The following is a 12,677-nucleotide window of genomic DNA, read 5'->3' as shown; positions in this document are numbered from 1 at the left end:
TAGATAGCCCATTTATCGAGGAAGGCTATAGGCTATATTTTATCCCCGTATTCCTACGGGAACGGGAACAACGCGGGTGAAGCCGCACGATGCCAGCTAGTATGAAATGAATTTATAATAAAAAAAAAAATACCGCGATTCTGCTATTATCTGCCAAAACTCGACAAATCCGTGTAGTAATATCTCCCAGACTATAATCAGAATCCTTCGCAGCGAAACTAGAATTATTGAGACTCTCTCGTCTCGTCGTCGTAGCTTGTTTGCATTGCCTGGGAAGCATTGTCATTCGTTATGTTATCGTAAGGATCCAGATCGTTATGTTATCGTAAAACCAGAGCATCCTTGTATTCTTATATCTATTCGGCAATGTTGAATTTCATTATTAAATTATTTTAAAAAAAGCTATAGTAATAGGTACATCTATCTGTAAATCTCTGATTGTGATTATCAATCAATATTGGAATAAGGAGATGGAAATATGGAAAATAAAAAAAACCTTTATATTAAATCAAACGCCGCTTGATTAATTGAGTTTAATATCAATAAAATAAGAAAATTATTTACACAAATTTTATCAAAATACAAAAATAAAAGACTGTCACATACTCATATGTAATAACGATTTCTGAGGAGGTTCTATTATTATTTTACATGTTAGTCTTACATATCGCGGCTGATGTAACTCCAGACACACTTTGAGCTATAATAAAGTCAATACACTAAACTACCTTTTGTAATTCTCAATTAAAAGCTTATCTTACAATGGGTGGAAAATAAAAAATTTAAACAAGTAGGTACAGTCAGCAGCAAAAATGCAACGAATTTTACTACAACAGAAAACCCAAATAACACTTAACAATAATTGCTAATGACATTCTTTACTATTCCTGAATTACTGGTGTAAAAATCGGGTGCATCCCAGAAGTACCCCATACCTGAAGTTCTATAGGTCTCTTACTAGTATTTAAACAAAACATATGTTTTCTGTGACAAAACTAAAGATATGTCGATATTTGCAATCAACATCTTGTTTGTTCGTTACATAATACATATCTAGTTTTTATATAATATGTAATCTCTTTTGATATTGCAATTATTAGGTATAAATTGGATTTTATCTCATCTGATCAAATGGCAATTAATATCGGAGTTCCTTAGGGATCAGTTCTCTACGGTACACTATTCGCTATATATCCATTCTTTAAAGAATCTCCTTTGCAGATGATTTTTATTTTTAAAAAAATATGGACTAAAATAAATATTTGACAGGCGTAGGTTATTTTAAACAACATATCTAAAAGACTTTCATTAATACGAAAAATAATATAAATAAAATGTCGTCAAATGGTCATGTAATGGTCAAATATATTCATTGATATAGTAGGTAATTATATAATAATAATGGCATGACGTTATTCTCTGTACTGACTTTCAGCGAATAATAATCACACACTTGAAAATTGTGGTTGGGGTCAACATCAAAAGAATATTTTTTCCGTGATGAATCTGGTCTGCGATCGACTAATGCAACGCCAGATCTTCTAGCAAGTCGTAGGACGCAGACATATTGGCACAAAGGGAAAGTATCTACACAAAATGAAAGACATAATCATGGTGTAGTATCTACACAAACTGATTTGAATTATGGTGAAGTAAATAAACAAAGTATTTATATCGAATACAGCCTGCACAAAACGTCAGCAACAATTAATTTCTTTGATGGCTGAAGATTACTTTGGGAATGACGAAAGATTAAAATGTATTTTTAAGAAAGCTTTTGGCGACATTACTAACAGCATTGCAAAGGAAGTCAAAGACCGTTATGGATCATAAGTATAACAGGTCAATCGATGTGGAGGACTCAGATTTTTTCAAAACATTGACTTTAGTTTAAAACTTGGTTTAAACAACTTAGTTTTATTTGATTTCAGTTGTCACAAGGATATTTTTGTTAAACAAAATATAACATCGATTAAAATATAAAGTTTTTTACTCATATGCTATAAGTCAAGTCAAATATCCCAACAGTTCTACTGGGATGCACCCTCTAAAATCCAGATAAATAAAAAAAAATGTGACTATTACAGACGGAAAGCGTTCAGGCGTTCTGAGTTTTGTGTAGTGCGTTCTAATTTATTTAACTTCATAGCAGCCCCACACAGAACGAGCAGAGAACACGCAGCGCGGTCTGCTATTCGTCGGTGATAAACTTACAAACGGTGCGCAGAACTCAGGACGTTTTTACAAAAAAAAAAAAAAAACATTGTTTACAACGCCAACGTTTTTTTATAAACAATACAAAACAAGGAACTATATATTAGCATTGGATTAGGTATTCTAGTAAATGACAATCATTTGATACAGACTGTACAAACTATCATGAAGCCAGATCAAAACATCAACATATATTTTTCATAGACTATGTAGTCAGTAAGCAATGGTCATTAACATAATGCATGTATGTTTTAACAATAAATCATTGAAGCCGCATCCGGTTTATTGATTTGTTTGAAGCGGTGCACACTATTTTTATATGGTCCTTCGAGCCGAATTAGTGAGAAGAATAACATATTAAAAAAAAAATACATAGTAACGTACGCTTTCGATTGCGGTTTTGAATAGATGTTCTTAAATATTTGACAAATTGTTTAACCGGACGCGAACTTATTTACAAGTCGGACTAAGAGTTAACAAATGCATTAATTATTTTACACATACGTCATACGAACAAAACAGAACTGTCAAAATAATAATTATATAGAAGTTAAGATAAATTTAAACAGGTACATAACATTGTATATTATAAAAACACTATATTAACTCCTAGTCTGACAATAATGTTTTTCTAATGGCAACATATTGATGATTTTGTTAAAAAAAATTGATTTCACTCTTACTTATAAGGAAGGGTAATAAATAAAACTTTTGGATATCTATAACACTGAAATGCTTGCTACGTACCATTTGTATAACAGGTGTGATTATTATTTTAATGGTAAACAATCTTACAGCATATTGCCTGCAGAGCTATTAAAATTAAAATTAATCATAATAATTATTTTGGTGAATCACTATATAAACAAATGCGTATAAACTTAAGTACGCAGTGTCGTTTAGGACGATACTAGAAGTCTTGAAAAACGGAATGTGAAAATAAAAAAGATATTATTATATTTTATTCAAAACAATTATATCATAAACAATGACAATGTTGTATGATTCAATTATTTATGTATTAAAAAAACCGTGTGGTTTTTTTCCAACAACTGTTTTATATTTGGTTATATTCTTGGCGGGTACTATTATTTTGATTATACTCGTATGGTACATTTACTATGTAATTATTGAAATAAAAATAAAAATTATAAATCATAATACGATTACTAACATTTTACAACCCATATATTTTAATACAGAAAGTTATTAAATAATCATTAATGAATTAAATTAAAATATTCAAATCTCGTCTTATTTAATTCTATTCATTGATTGTATATAAATCAAATGTTTTTAAAAAATACAATTTTTGATTTAGCGTTTTTTGTATTTAAAAAGAATAATTTGTACCCGCCGTAAATATTTATTTAAAATGAAAAATTGATATGTCGGTAGAGGGAAAAATCCTAGTTACTGGCACCGTAAATAAATAAAAATAATAATAGTATATATTATGTAAAATACATAATTAAAAATACATAATATTAACATTTAATAACAGTAACTATACATAGTAAATCTTACGTGTTTATGATACGAACTATTTACAAAGTTATCCTACAAATATTACAGTTAAGCTGTACATTTAAACATTAATCATTTTCCATACACACGAAGAGTTACATTTTGTGTTTCATAATAAATCTAGAAAACATAAATATCTATATTGTACAAAACCCTAACGTTTAACGGCAAATATAATATATTTACAACGTACTATTACACCTATTAGCTTACTTAAACAAAAATCAACAAAATGTCAACCAACACCCGAACGAAAGTGACCCAATCCAAAATATTACAATTATAAAAATATAAGTGTTGCCACAATGCAAAATTGTAGTTTGCAATGCAAAAAGCCAATGAACGGATTTTGAAAAAATTTCAATCAAAGCAAAAGAATGAATAGTTTTCAAATTTCCTATTTGTTTAGATTAAAAGAACTTTATCATAAGTTTTCGCAAACCGTAAAGTATCCACCGACCATATTAAATAGACTTTGAAAGTTTATACTGTTCCAAGAAAATTTATCAAAACTTTTTTGAAAAAAATTAAAAAGCTTAATTAAAAAAAAATAATCAACATAATACGACGTAATGTTCTGGCTAAACTTGGGTCACATACGTCCTGAGGGTGCTGCGTTATGATAAAATAATTATTTATTTGTCTAATGACTTGGTACATTTTATTGGTAAGACGACACAATAAATATTTTATGTACATACTCGTAAATTATAATATACATCTATAACCCATTCGGATATAAAGAAATGCGAATTTTTAATTCAATGTCACTCACACAATTTATCATATCATAATTTAAATTACATCTTTGTTATAAACTAAACGGGTCGTACACGTTGTAAATGGCAACACAGTACAAAAGTCAACTTTGTGTTGGCAGTTTTAAACTTAAAATGTTTTTTTTTTATTATTAGTCAAAATTATATATTACTTTTAACGGAAATTTGATTCAATATTTTATTTTATTAAAAGAACGCACGTGTCTATCAAAGGGCCTGAGGTACAGCACAAGGGAGACGGTGTCATTTTCCTAGTAATTTTAAATAATGTCCGGTTATATAGGCAAAGCCCATCCTGGTCCTATCCTAGCCAGCCCTGGCCTACATAAGTCACCAAGCAATTTACTTATATCAAAAAAAAAATCTTTATAATTCTACTTCAATAATGATCAAAAAAAATTTGCTACAAAGTTTTACGACATCTTTTTCAATTCATCTTTAAATTGTCTCCAAGGTACAAGCAAAGATCGTTGACCATACATCGTGAGTTTTATTTATCCAATTATTTTACTAGATCCTTATTTATATACATATCATAATAACATCTTCATTTTATATGGGGGTATACCTGGATTCTACTACCGACGTTGGCCGGTGGGCATTTACCTTTACGTTATCAAAACTTTATAACCGTAAATTTACAACACATGTTAGGCACCTATTCGCGAATAGTTCGCACTTGTACCTAAACGCTTATTTTTTCAATTTTATCATTATTTTTAGGCAAATAATAAAGATTTTTTTTATATAAACAAAAATATTTATCATTTAAAAAAACTGCTAATTCCCAAATGCTCTACCTCAGGTTGGCTATCAATTTGCGCGCTACTATATATAATCCACATTTATTTTAAATTCCCACGGAAAATCTCTAAGTACGTATCTGTGTGGATTAAAAATTCGGAAGGAGATGAGATCTTGGGTCGCAAACTTCAGGTGTTTTATTTTATGTTTCAGAAATTCCTTATTTTTTGTATAACTGTGACCCTTTTACGACAACCTATATTCACTATGGACTAAATTAACACAATTCCCTTACAAAAACTACATTTTTTTACACATTTCCTAGCTACATCTTTATTTATCGATAATATTTAGTCAGTAATCCGATTTACTTTCGTCAATTCTAGTCGTATGAATAAAGGTATGCGAAATTAAAAATTATCATCTTGTAACGACATAATTGATTTTTTTTTAAATATTATTTTCGTCAAAAATTTTTGTGTGCAGTACAAAAAACATTACTGTATAATTTGTATTCCGCTGATATTCTTTATGAATTCTTTAGAGGAATAGCAATAATAATAGCTCGCAATGATTCTTAAACAATAAAATAACAAAATATACAATCCTTTAAAATAAAATATTATTTTATAAAGATTATAAATTATTCCTTTGTAATTTAAATGCGGTCGGTTTAAACGTGCAAGCCTTGTATTACTCATTGAACCAAATATGAGAAGCAGTTAAAAATCTGCACTACGTAATCATCTACATAATATTTGGCACACATTTCTCTCCCAATAATCATTCTCGTTCGCTACAATAAACATGTAAAGTAGCGAGCAACAATTGCTTTTGACCGTCATTTTCACAATTTCTCTGCACAATCGATTCAAACGAACGAGACAAATTTACGACTCAGTCGAATCCCATTTCGGATTAAATGTACTGAAATGCTAAGCTACGGTTTACAGTCTTCGGTCCGTGCAAGGGATCGCGTCAACATCACGCTCGCGACCACCGAATCACAACACTGGGGGGAGTTATATACACAACGAGTCCGGAACTACGGAACAGTGGTAGAGTTACGAGTCGCTCACCAAATATACATAAACAATACACACACGGTACGGAGCCGCTGTCCGTTGTGCGTGACGTGTGAGAACAATCTTTGGACTGGCCTATCTCGGGTATAGGGAGTCAAACTGTGCGTGCGGCGCGCTGCGTCACACGGAGATCTCGTAGTTGCAGTCGTAGACGGAGGCGCGGTCGGGCGGGTCGGGCGGCGGCGCGCGCTCCAGCTGGTCCTGCACCTCGAGCGCGCGGATGAAGGACAGCGGGCGCGCGGGGCGCGGCGCGGGCGCGAGCGGCGCGTGCGGCGGCGGGCGGCGGCGCGCGTGCGGCGACGGCGCGGCGGGCGGCGCGGGCCGCTCCGCCCACAGGTAGGTGCCGCGCTGCGGGGACGCGGCCAGCTCGCGCACGTCGTGCGGCGCGTGCGGCGCCTCGCGCAGCAGTTCGCCCTCGGACAGGAAGCGGCGCTGCGGCGAGGCGCGCACGCCGATGAAGTCGGGGCGGCGCGGCTGCGTCGGCGTGCCGGGGTTGGACCTGTGCGCGGCGCTCACGTCAGGGGTTTAATCGCGCGAGCTCGTCCGAGCGCTCGCTATCGTTATCGTACGGCCTACGGACAGAAGGAGACGGGAGCTGCGGGGGGAAGCGTCCGGCGCGCCGCCCCTCGACTCGCGTTCAGAACTCCCTCGGCCCACCCATCGCCGGTCGAACAATGTTCAGACAAACATACTTTCTACTGAACTAGCGGCCATGTTTGCGTCCGGCAAGCAAACAGTTGTGGACAAAAATTAAACTAAACAATCGCACCACTAGAACTAGCCGCGATATATGTACAGAAGCGTGTGTGAGCCACAAGCCCCAACATTGTCGACCCAGCAGCGACCAGTTCTGAACGTGTCCGAGTCCAGGCGCCAGCGTGCAGCGGTTGCGGGATCATGCCACTATACTACAAACAAACTACTGCAAGCCTAGTCGCTTTATATCCTGACGAAACTAAATATATACATAAAAATATATTTAGGTAGCAGAAATAAAGAAAAATTATAACTTGTAGCTGTATTTATTTACATTTGAATAAGTTCAATTATAAATGAAATTAGGTAAAGCATTTGTAAAGAACCGTTTCATAATTTCCATCAGGATGTAAAAACGACAAAGCATAGGCGTTAGAGTGACGAAATTATAAGATGGCTGTTTCATTAAAAAAAAAAAAAAAAAAAGAACAAAACGGCAGTAGAATAAAAAACTAAACACACTGCGAAGAAAGAATTCCTAACAATATTTTTAGAAAATATAAATTATAAAATATCATAATAAAAACTTTAGGACAACATGAGAAAAACAAATTTTCGTCCATTTATTTCCTCTCTTAAATTAGACTGAACTTTGTAACTATAACATTTTCTCAAAATTCAGTTACTCTTGCATTAGTGAAGAGGTTTCCTCAAACATCTAATTAAAAGAGTCTTATCATACAAATATAATAATAGTAGTAAAAAAGAAACAGTACAGGTACCATTTAAAGCATAAATAATAATAATCGGTCATGTTAAGGATTCAAACAATCCCACCAGAAAGTGACATTAATAAATAATTAGGCAAAAAATCATGCCTTAGAAAGAAGTAAGAAGTACATATACATAGAAATACGGGAAAATTCAGCAGACAAGTAAAAAAAGTAGGTAATAATAATATCAATATTGTTTGTGCCTATTACCCCAAGTCTGTGGTCTGTGATCACAATCTGACCATAGACATACGATGGTATCCTATTCCAGCCATAGTATAGTGCGTCGTACTACGCCCGCGCTCCATTTTGGAACAACAGCTTGCAAATAAAATACAAATTTACATTTTTTAATACTTTTCTCATGGTGAAAATTCTGCCTAGTCTGTTAGTAACTATTAAATCGAAAATTCAGGTTACGAATCCTTTGCTCAACACCATAGAGAATTTTATAGAAACTAGCGGACGCCCGCGAGATAGACGACAAGACAAGAAGGCGGCATTTGATTAGTTCTTGATTTTGGCCACGCCCAAAGTCATCGTGTGCGCGCTCTAACTCAGTTTCATTCAGATAACCAAAGCCACTGAACACGTTTGACATTTAATAGTGTTTTCACTAAAGGTAAGCTGCGAAATATTATTTTTACTACATAATCAAGTTGCAATGTAAGAAGCACTAATGTCAAATTGGCTCGTTTAACTCTATTCTACGAAAGACACCGACTCAACGAATAACCCAGCAGTCTTGGTAGTATAAATTATAAATATATATAAATTTTAAATTTAATCATTTAAACTTTAAACTATCTGTTATGTCTAGGCAGAATTTACACTCAAAACCATCTGTTAATAAAATTTATTTACCACAATAGAATTATATTTTAAAGGACATTCCCGTTTTTCGCATTTCGACATTCTCATTTAAAATTTGACAAATTAAAGATGATGGAACAAATACAATGATTCGAAGATAAATGACATGCTTATAATAAATCGAGTTTTTTTTTTAAATAAAGCGTATTTAAACAATTGCTACGAAAAAAAAGTGAAGCTCAACTATAGAAATATTAACAGATGGCAACATCACTAGTGCTTAAATGCAGAAACCATGCCTTACAAAATAATAAAAAAAAACAGTAAATAAAGAAAACCACACATCACTGAAATAAAAACAATAATAAATTAAATGCCTTGCTCTTTAAATTTAAATTACGTCAAGATTCAAGAAAATAATCCTAAAATATTCCCTATCTGTTAAAATGATGTCTAGATTGAAAATATCTATTAAGAAACAGCTTGGGTTGGTGGATATTCAATTTATATTTTTGCCAATCCTACTTCCTACTAATATTATAAACGCGAAAGTTTGTATGGGTGTTTGGATGTTTGTTACTCTATAACGCCGCTACTACTGAAGCGATTTAGCTGAAATTTAGAATGGAAATAGATTTAACTCTGGATCGACACATAGTCTACTTTTTATCCAGAAAAAAAACCATGGATTCCCGAGATTTGCGAAAACTGATGATTTGGATGATATGAATGTTTGTTCCTCTTTCACGCCTCAACTACTGAACCGAATTAGCTGAAATTTGGTATTAAGATATATTATAGCCTGGTTTAACACATAGACTATTTTTTATCCCGGTAAAATCCATGGTTCCCGAGAAATTTGTGAAAAACTAAATTCCACGCGGACAAAGTCGCGGGCGTCCGCTAGTAGTTCAAAAATTATGGGAAAAGTATTATTGTCGCCGTACACGGATAGAGGCAAAGTATTTAATAGTAGGGGTAGGGGAGCCGAAGAGGGGATTTCTGCAGTTACTCAGGCGCGGCAGATAAATATAAGGGACTATACCTTGCACGTTGTTGAGTACCTCCACCCACTATGAGCCCTTAATATTGGTGGGTACGCTTAGGGTATCAAAAAAACTTTAGAAATACACGACCAGCACGTAAGATTAAGATAAGGTAGGTGAGTTGATAGCTAAAAATTGCACATTTCGAAAATCTGACGATTTCAGCGTAACGTAATGGAATGGGAGGGTTTCGAAGTTACAAAATAAAACCCTTATATTTTAGTTCTCGAGTTATGAACGCGATTAATTTTTACTTATTTTGAAGGAAATAACCTCCTAATAAATCGCTAAAATTTTCTGACAATTTCAGTAAACCAAAGTAATAAAAATTGCTTATCGCTAAAAGCGAAAAAAGAAAATAACCATTTATTCTTACAGAACAGTGTTCTCAATTATTGGATGAATTAGCACCAATTTTACAAAAATCCACCAACACACGCAAACAAAGAAACCAAATATGTACAAGAAACCAAAGTGCACGCACACAAAAGCAAACACAAACAAGTTACCGTCGACACGTCGGCTCTATGCGTTAGGTCCATCTGTCGCGGTAAGCGGTAAATTCAATCATTACAATTTTTCGACCACATAATTAAGCTTTAATAGACATTTATTAGTAAAAGAAGAAAAATAATAATTTATCACTGCATTTTTAGGCCAGTCACTTTAGTATTAAAGAATGTTTTTTTTTCAAACAACTTCTGTTACTCTATGACTGATATGATCATGTCTTGTCTTAATTACGATTTCATTACAAAATATAGAAAATTAATATTATTATATAACACACTCCTTTATTTACACATAACCTAACTGAAAAAAGTTTAATGAACAAAATCTTTTATTCCCTTAAACTGGCGTTAACACCCAAATGTCATATAAGAGAATCAAGGTCTCCCATTCCTTGAGATGAAAGTGTAGAATTTCCAGGTATTTTCCAGATAATAATTTTAAATATTATCTATATATGAAAATTCTTCTGATTTGTATCAAGTATAGTATGGAATAAGCTCAAGATAAAAATATTTTAGGTTTTCTTCTTCAAAAAATACTTTTGAAGGAAGAAGGTGTAGTTTTATTTTATTTTTGTTATAATTTGAAGGATATTGACCACAGGTAAAGGAAAGACAGAAAGGAGTAAAGCAAAAGTGTCGTCGCATGGATAATTGCAATAAAATAAAAAAATCCAAGCTGTTGATGTTTTTTTTTAAGTGATTGGTCTCAAAATGTGATACAAAATAAATGAATATTTAGTTTTTTTTAAATTATATATCTATTTCAATGTGTATTAAGCTTCAAATATTCTGTGGCCGCCCCATTTAGAATTGAATTTAGAATAAGAGTATAGATTAGATACATACTGATGCAATTTTTAGACACATGTAAGTCACAATTTCACTTTTTACACACAACATAAAACAACAAAGAAAAGAAGTCAAAGAATCTGAGCATAACTTTAAAATTACTTTTCTATAACAATCGAGTCTCAAGAGTGTTCTTAAAATCGATAGATCCTTGAAACAACAAGAAAGATTCTTTAAATTTTTTAAAACAACAAAAAAGATATGCTCAGTTTGATCGTGTATTAGTAAAGTGACATGAAATGACGTATAAAGTTTAGCCAGTTTGCTATTAATATTGTGGTTTCAACATTGACCTCTTATAATAAAAGGATGCACTAACATGTAGAAAATTTCACCTCAAGACTGGCCAATTTTGCTTTGAAAGTTTTAGAAATATTGGTAAAGAAAATTATACCTTAAGGTCTTTAAATATAGTCTAATATTCAATTAAATCCCAAATTCGCTGATTGTGCATCCATTTTTTAATAGAAGATCGTTGCGTTTCAACCTAAACATTTTACTTGCTTATTCAAATTCAAGTAAGTTTCAAATTCTTATATTAAAGCAAACTTGCAATATTTATTATTTATATTCCCATGTAAAATATTATTTTACAATGGAATATAACCAATTACATGTAAAGCAGATGTACATATAGAGATTGGTGAAATAACGAAAATTAAAAAAAAAAACGAACATAACAGTCGTGTTCCCAAAAGAATACATGGCATTTATGTGAAGCAAAACATTTTACATGCAAATTATAATCTAACACTCATATAAACAAAACATATCGTAAGCGATGCAGATCGGGTAGGACGTTTAGTTTCGTTGTGGTAAAAAAAACATTTTAGTGGTATGAATGCGATGGGAAGAGGCCATGAATGTGAGGAAAATAAACACCTAGTCTATGGGAACAGTCTCCGTATTATTATCGCCAATTATTCCACTACAAGTGAATCAACACAATGTCAAAGTTGAGATGTATGGGATACCCAACATCGAACATTATTAACCAAGTAAAAAAAATATTATGATGCCCTTTAATTAATTTTTGCGAGCGGGAATTTAAAGGTTCGTAGAACTAACTATAATAAAACTATCACTAATTCTATACTATATCTTTAACTATCACTAGAACAAAATTATGACGACAAATGTTAAAAATATTCTATGACTTTTTAGCACTAAAAATGTAAATTACACGTATAATGACGGTAGAGTTGATTAAACTTCTGGGGTATTCCCCGCTATCGCATTTGGTTAATGAGTATTTCCTAAACGACAACAGTGGAATTCATAGACACTATCAAAAGTTCACCTAGGTCATAGTATCACGCTATGTATCAATATCAACCTCTATACGTTTTATAAGCAAAAGGAACGAAACCACAAGATTCCGTTTACATTATTTAAAGTCCGTTTAACTCGGGACTATGAGTTAAAAATCCAAAATACTGGTACATTTTAGTATTACATTTTAATTCAACCGCTACGTGAATAATAAATGGTGTATTCAATCACCTAAGTTTCTTAAATTGTTTATGAATCTCAAAAAGATTGATTCAACATTCAACCATTATGTGAATGCTAAATGGTGCAATCACCTAGGGATTCCTCTCAAAAAGATTGATTCAACATACAACCACTGCGTGAA

General features: G+C 33.0%; 1 protein-coding gene across 3 annotated transcripts in view; it reads right to left on the bottom strand.

The window, feature by feature from the left end:
* Positions 1–497: 497 nt before the first annotated feature.
* LOC112057882 (palmitoyltransferase ZDHHC8) overlaps positions 498–12,677 on the bottom strand; it is a 32,039-nt gene continuing 19,859 nt past the window's right edge. For all 3 annotated transcript variants that reach the window (XM_052885631.1, XM_052885629.1, XM_052885630.1), the window contains one exon: positions 498–6,848. In XM_052885631.1, coding sequence (XP_052741591.1) covers positions 6,470–6,848 — 379 coding nt within the window. In that variant the 3' untranslated portion in view covers positions 498–6,469. The remainder of the gene's footprint in view (positions 6,849–12,677) is intronic.

Source organism: Bicyclus anynana, chromosome 14 (assembly GCF_947172395.1).
Source record: "Bicyclus anynana chromosome 14, ilBicAnyn1.1, whole genome shotgun sequence".
In the NCBI taxonomy this organism is placed as follows: domain Eukaryota; kingdom Metazoa; phylum Arthropoda; class Insecta; order Lepidoptera; family Nymphalidae; genus Bicyclus; species Bicyclus anynana.
Note: the sequence above shows the minus strand (reverse complement) of the source record. Positions and strands in the feature narration are given on the sequence as shown.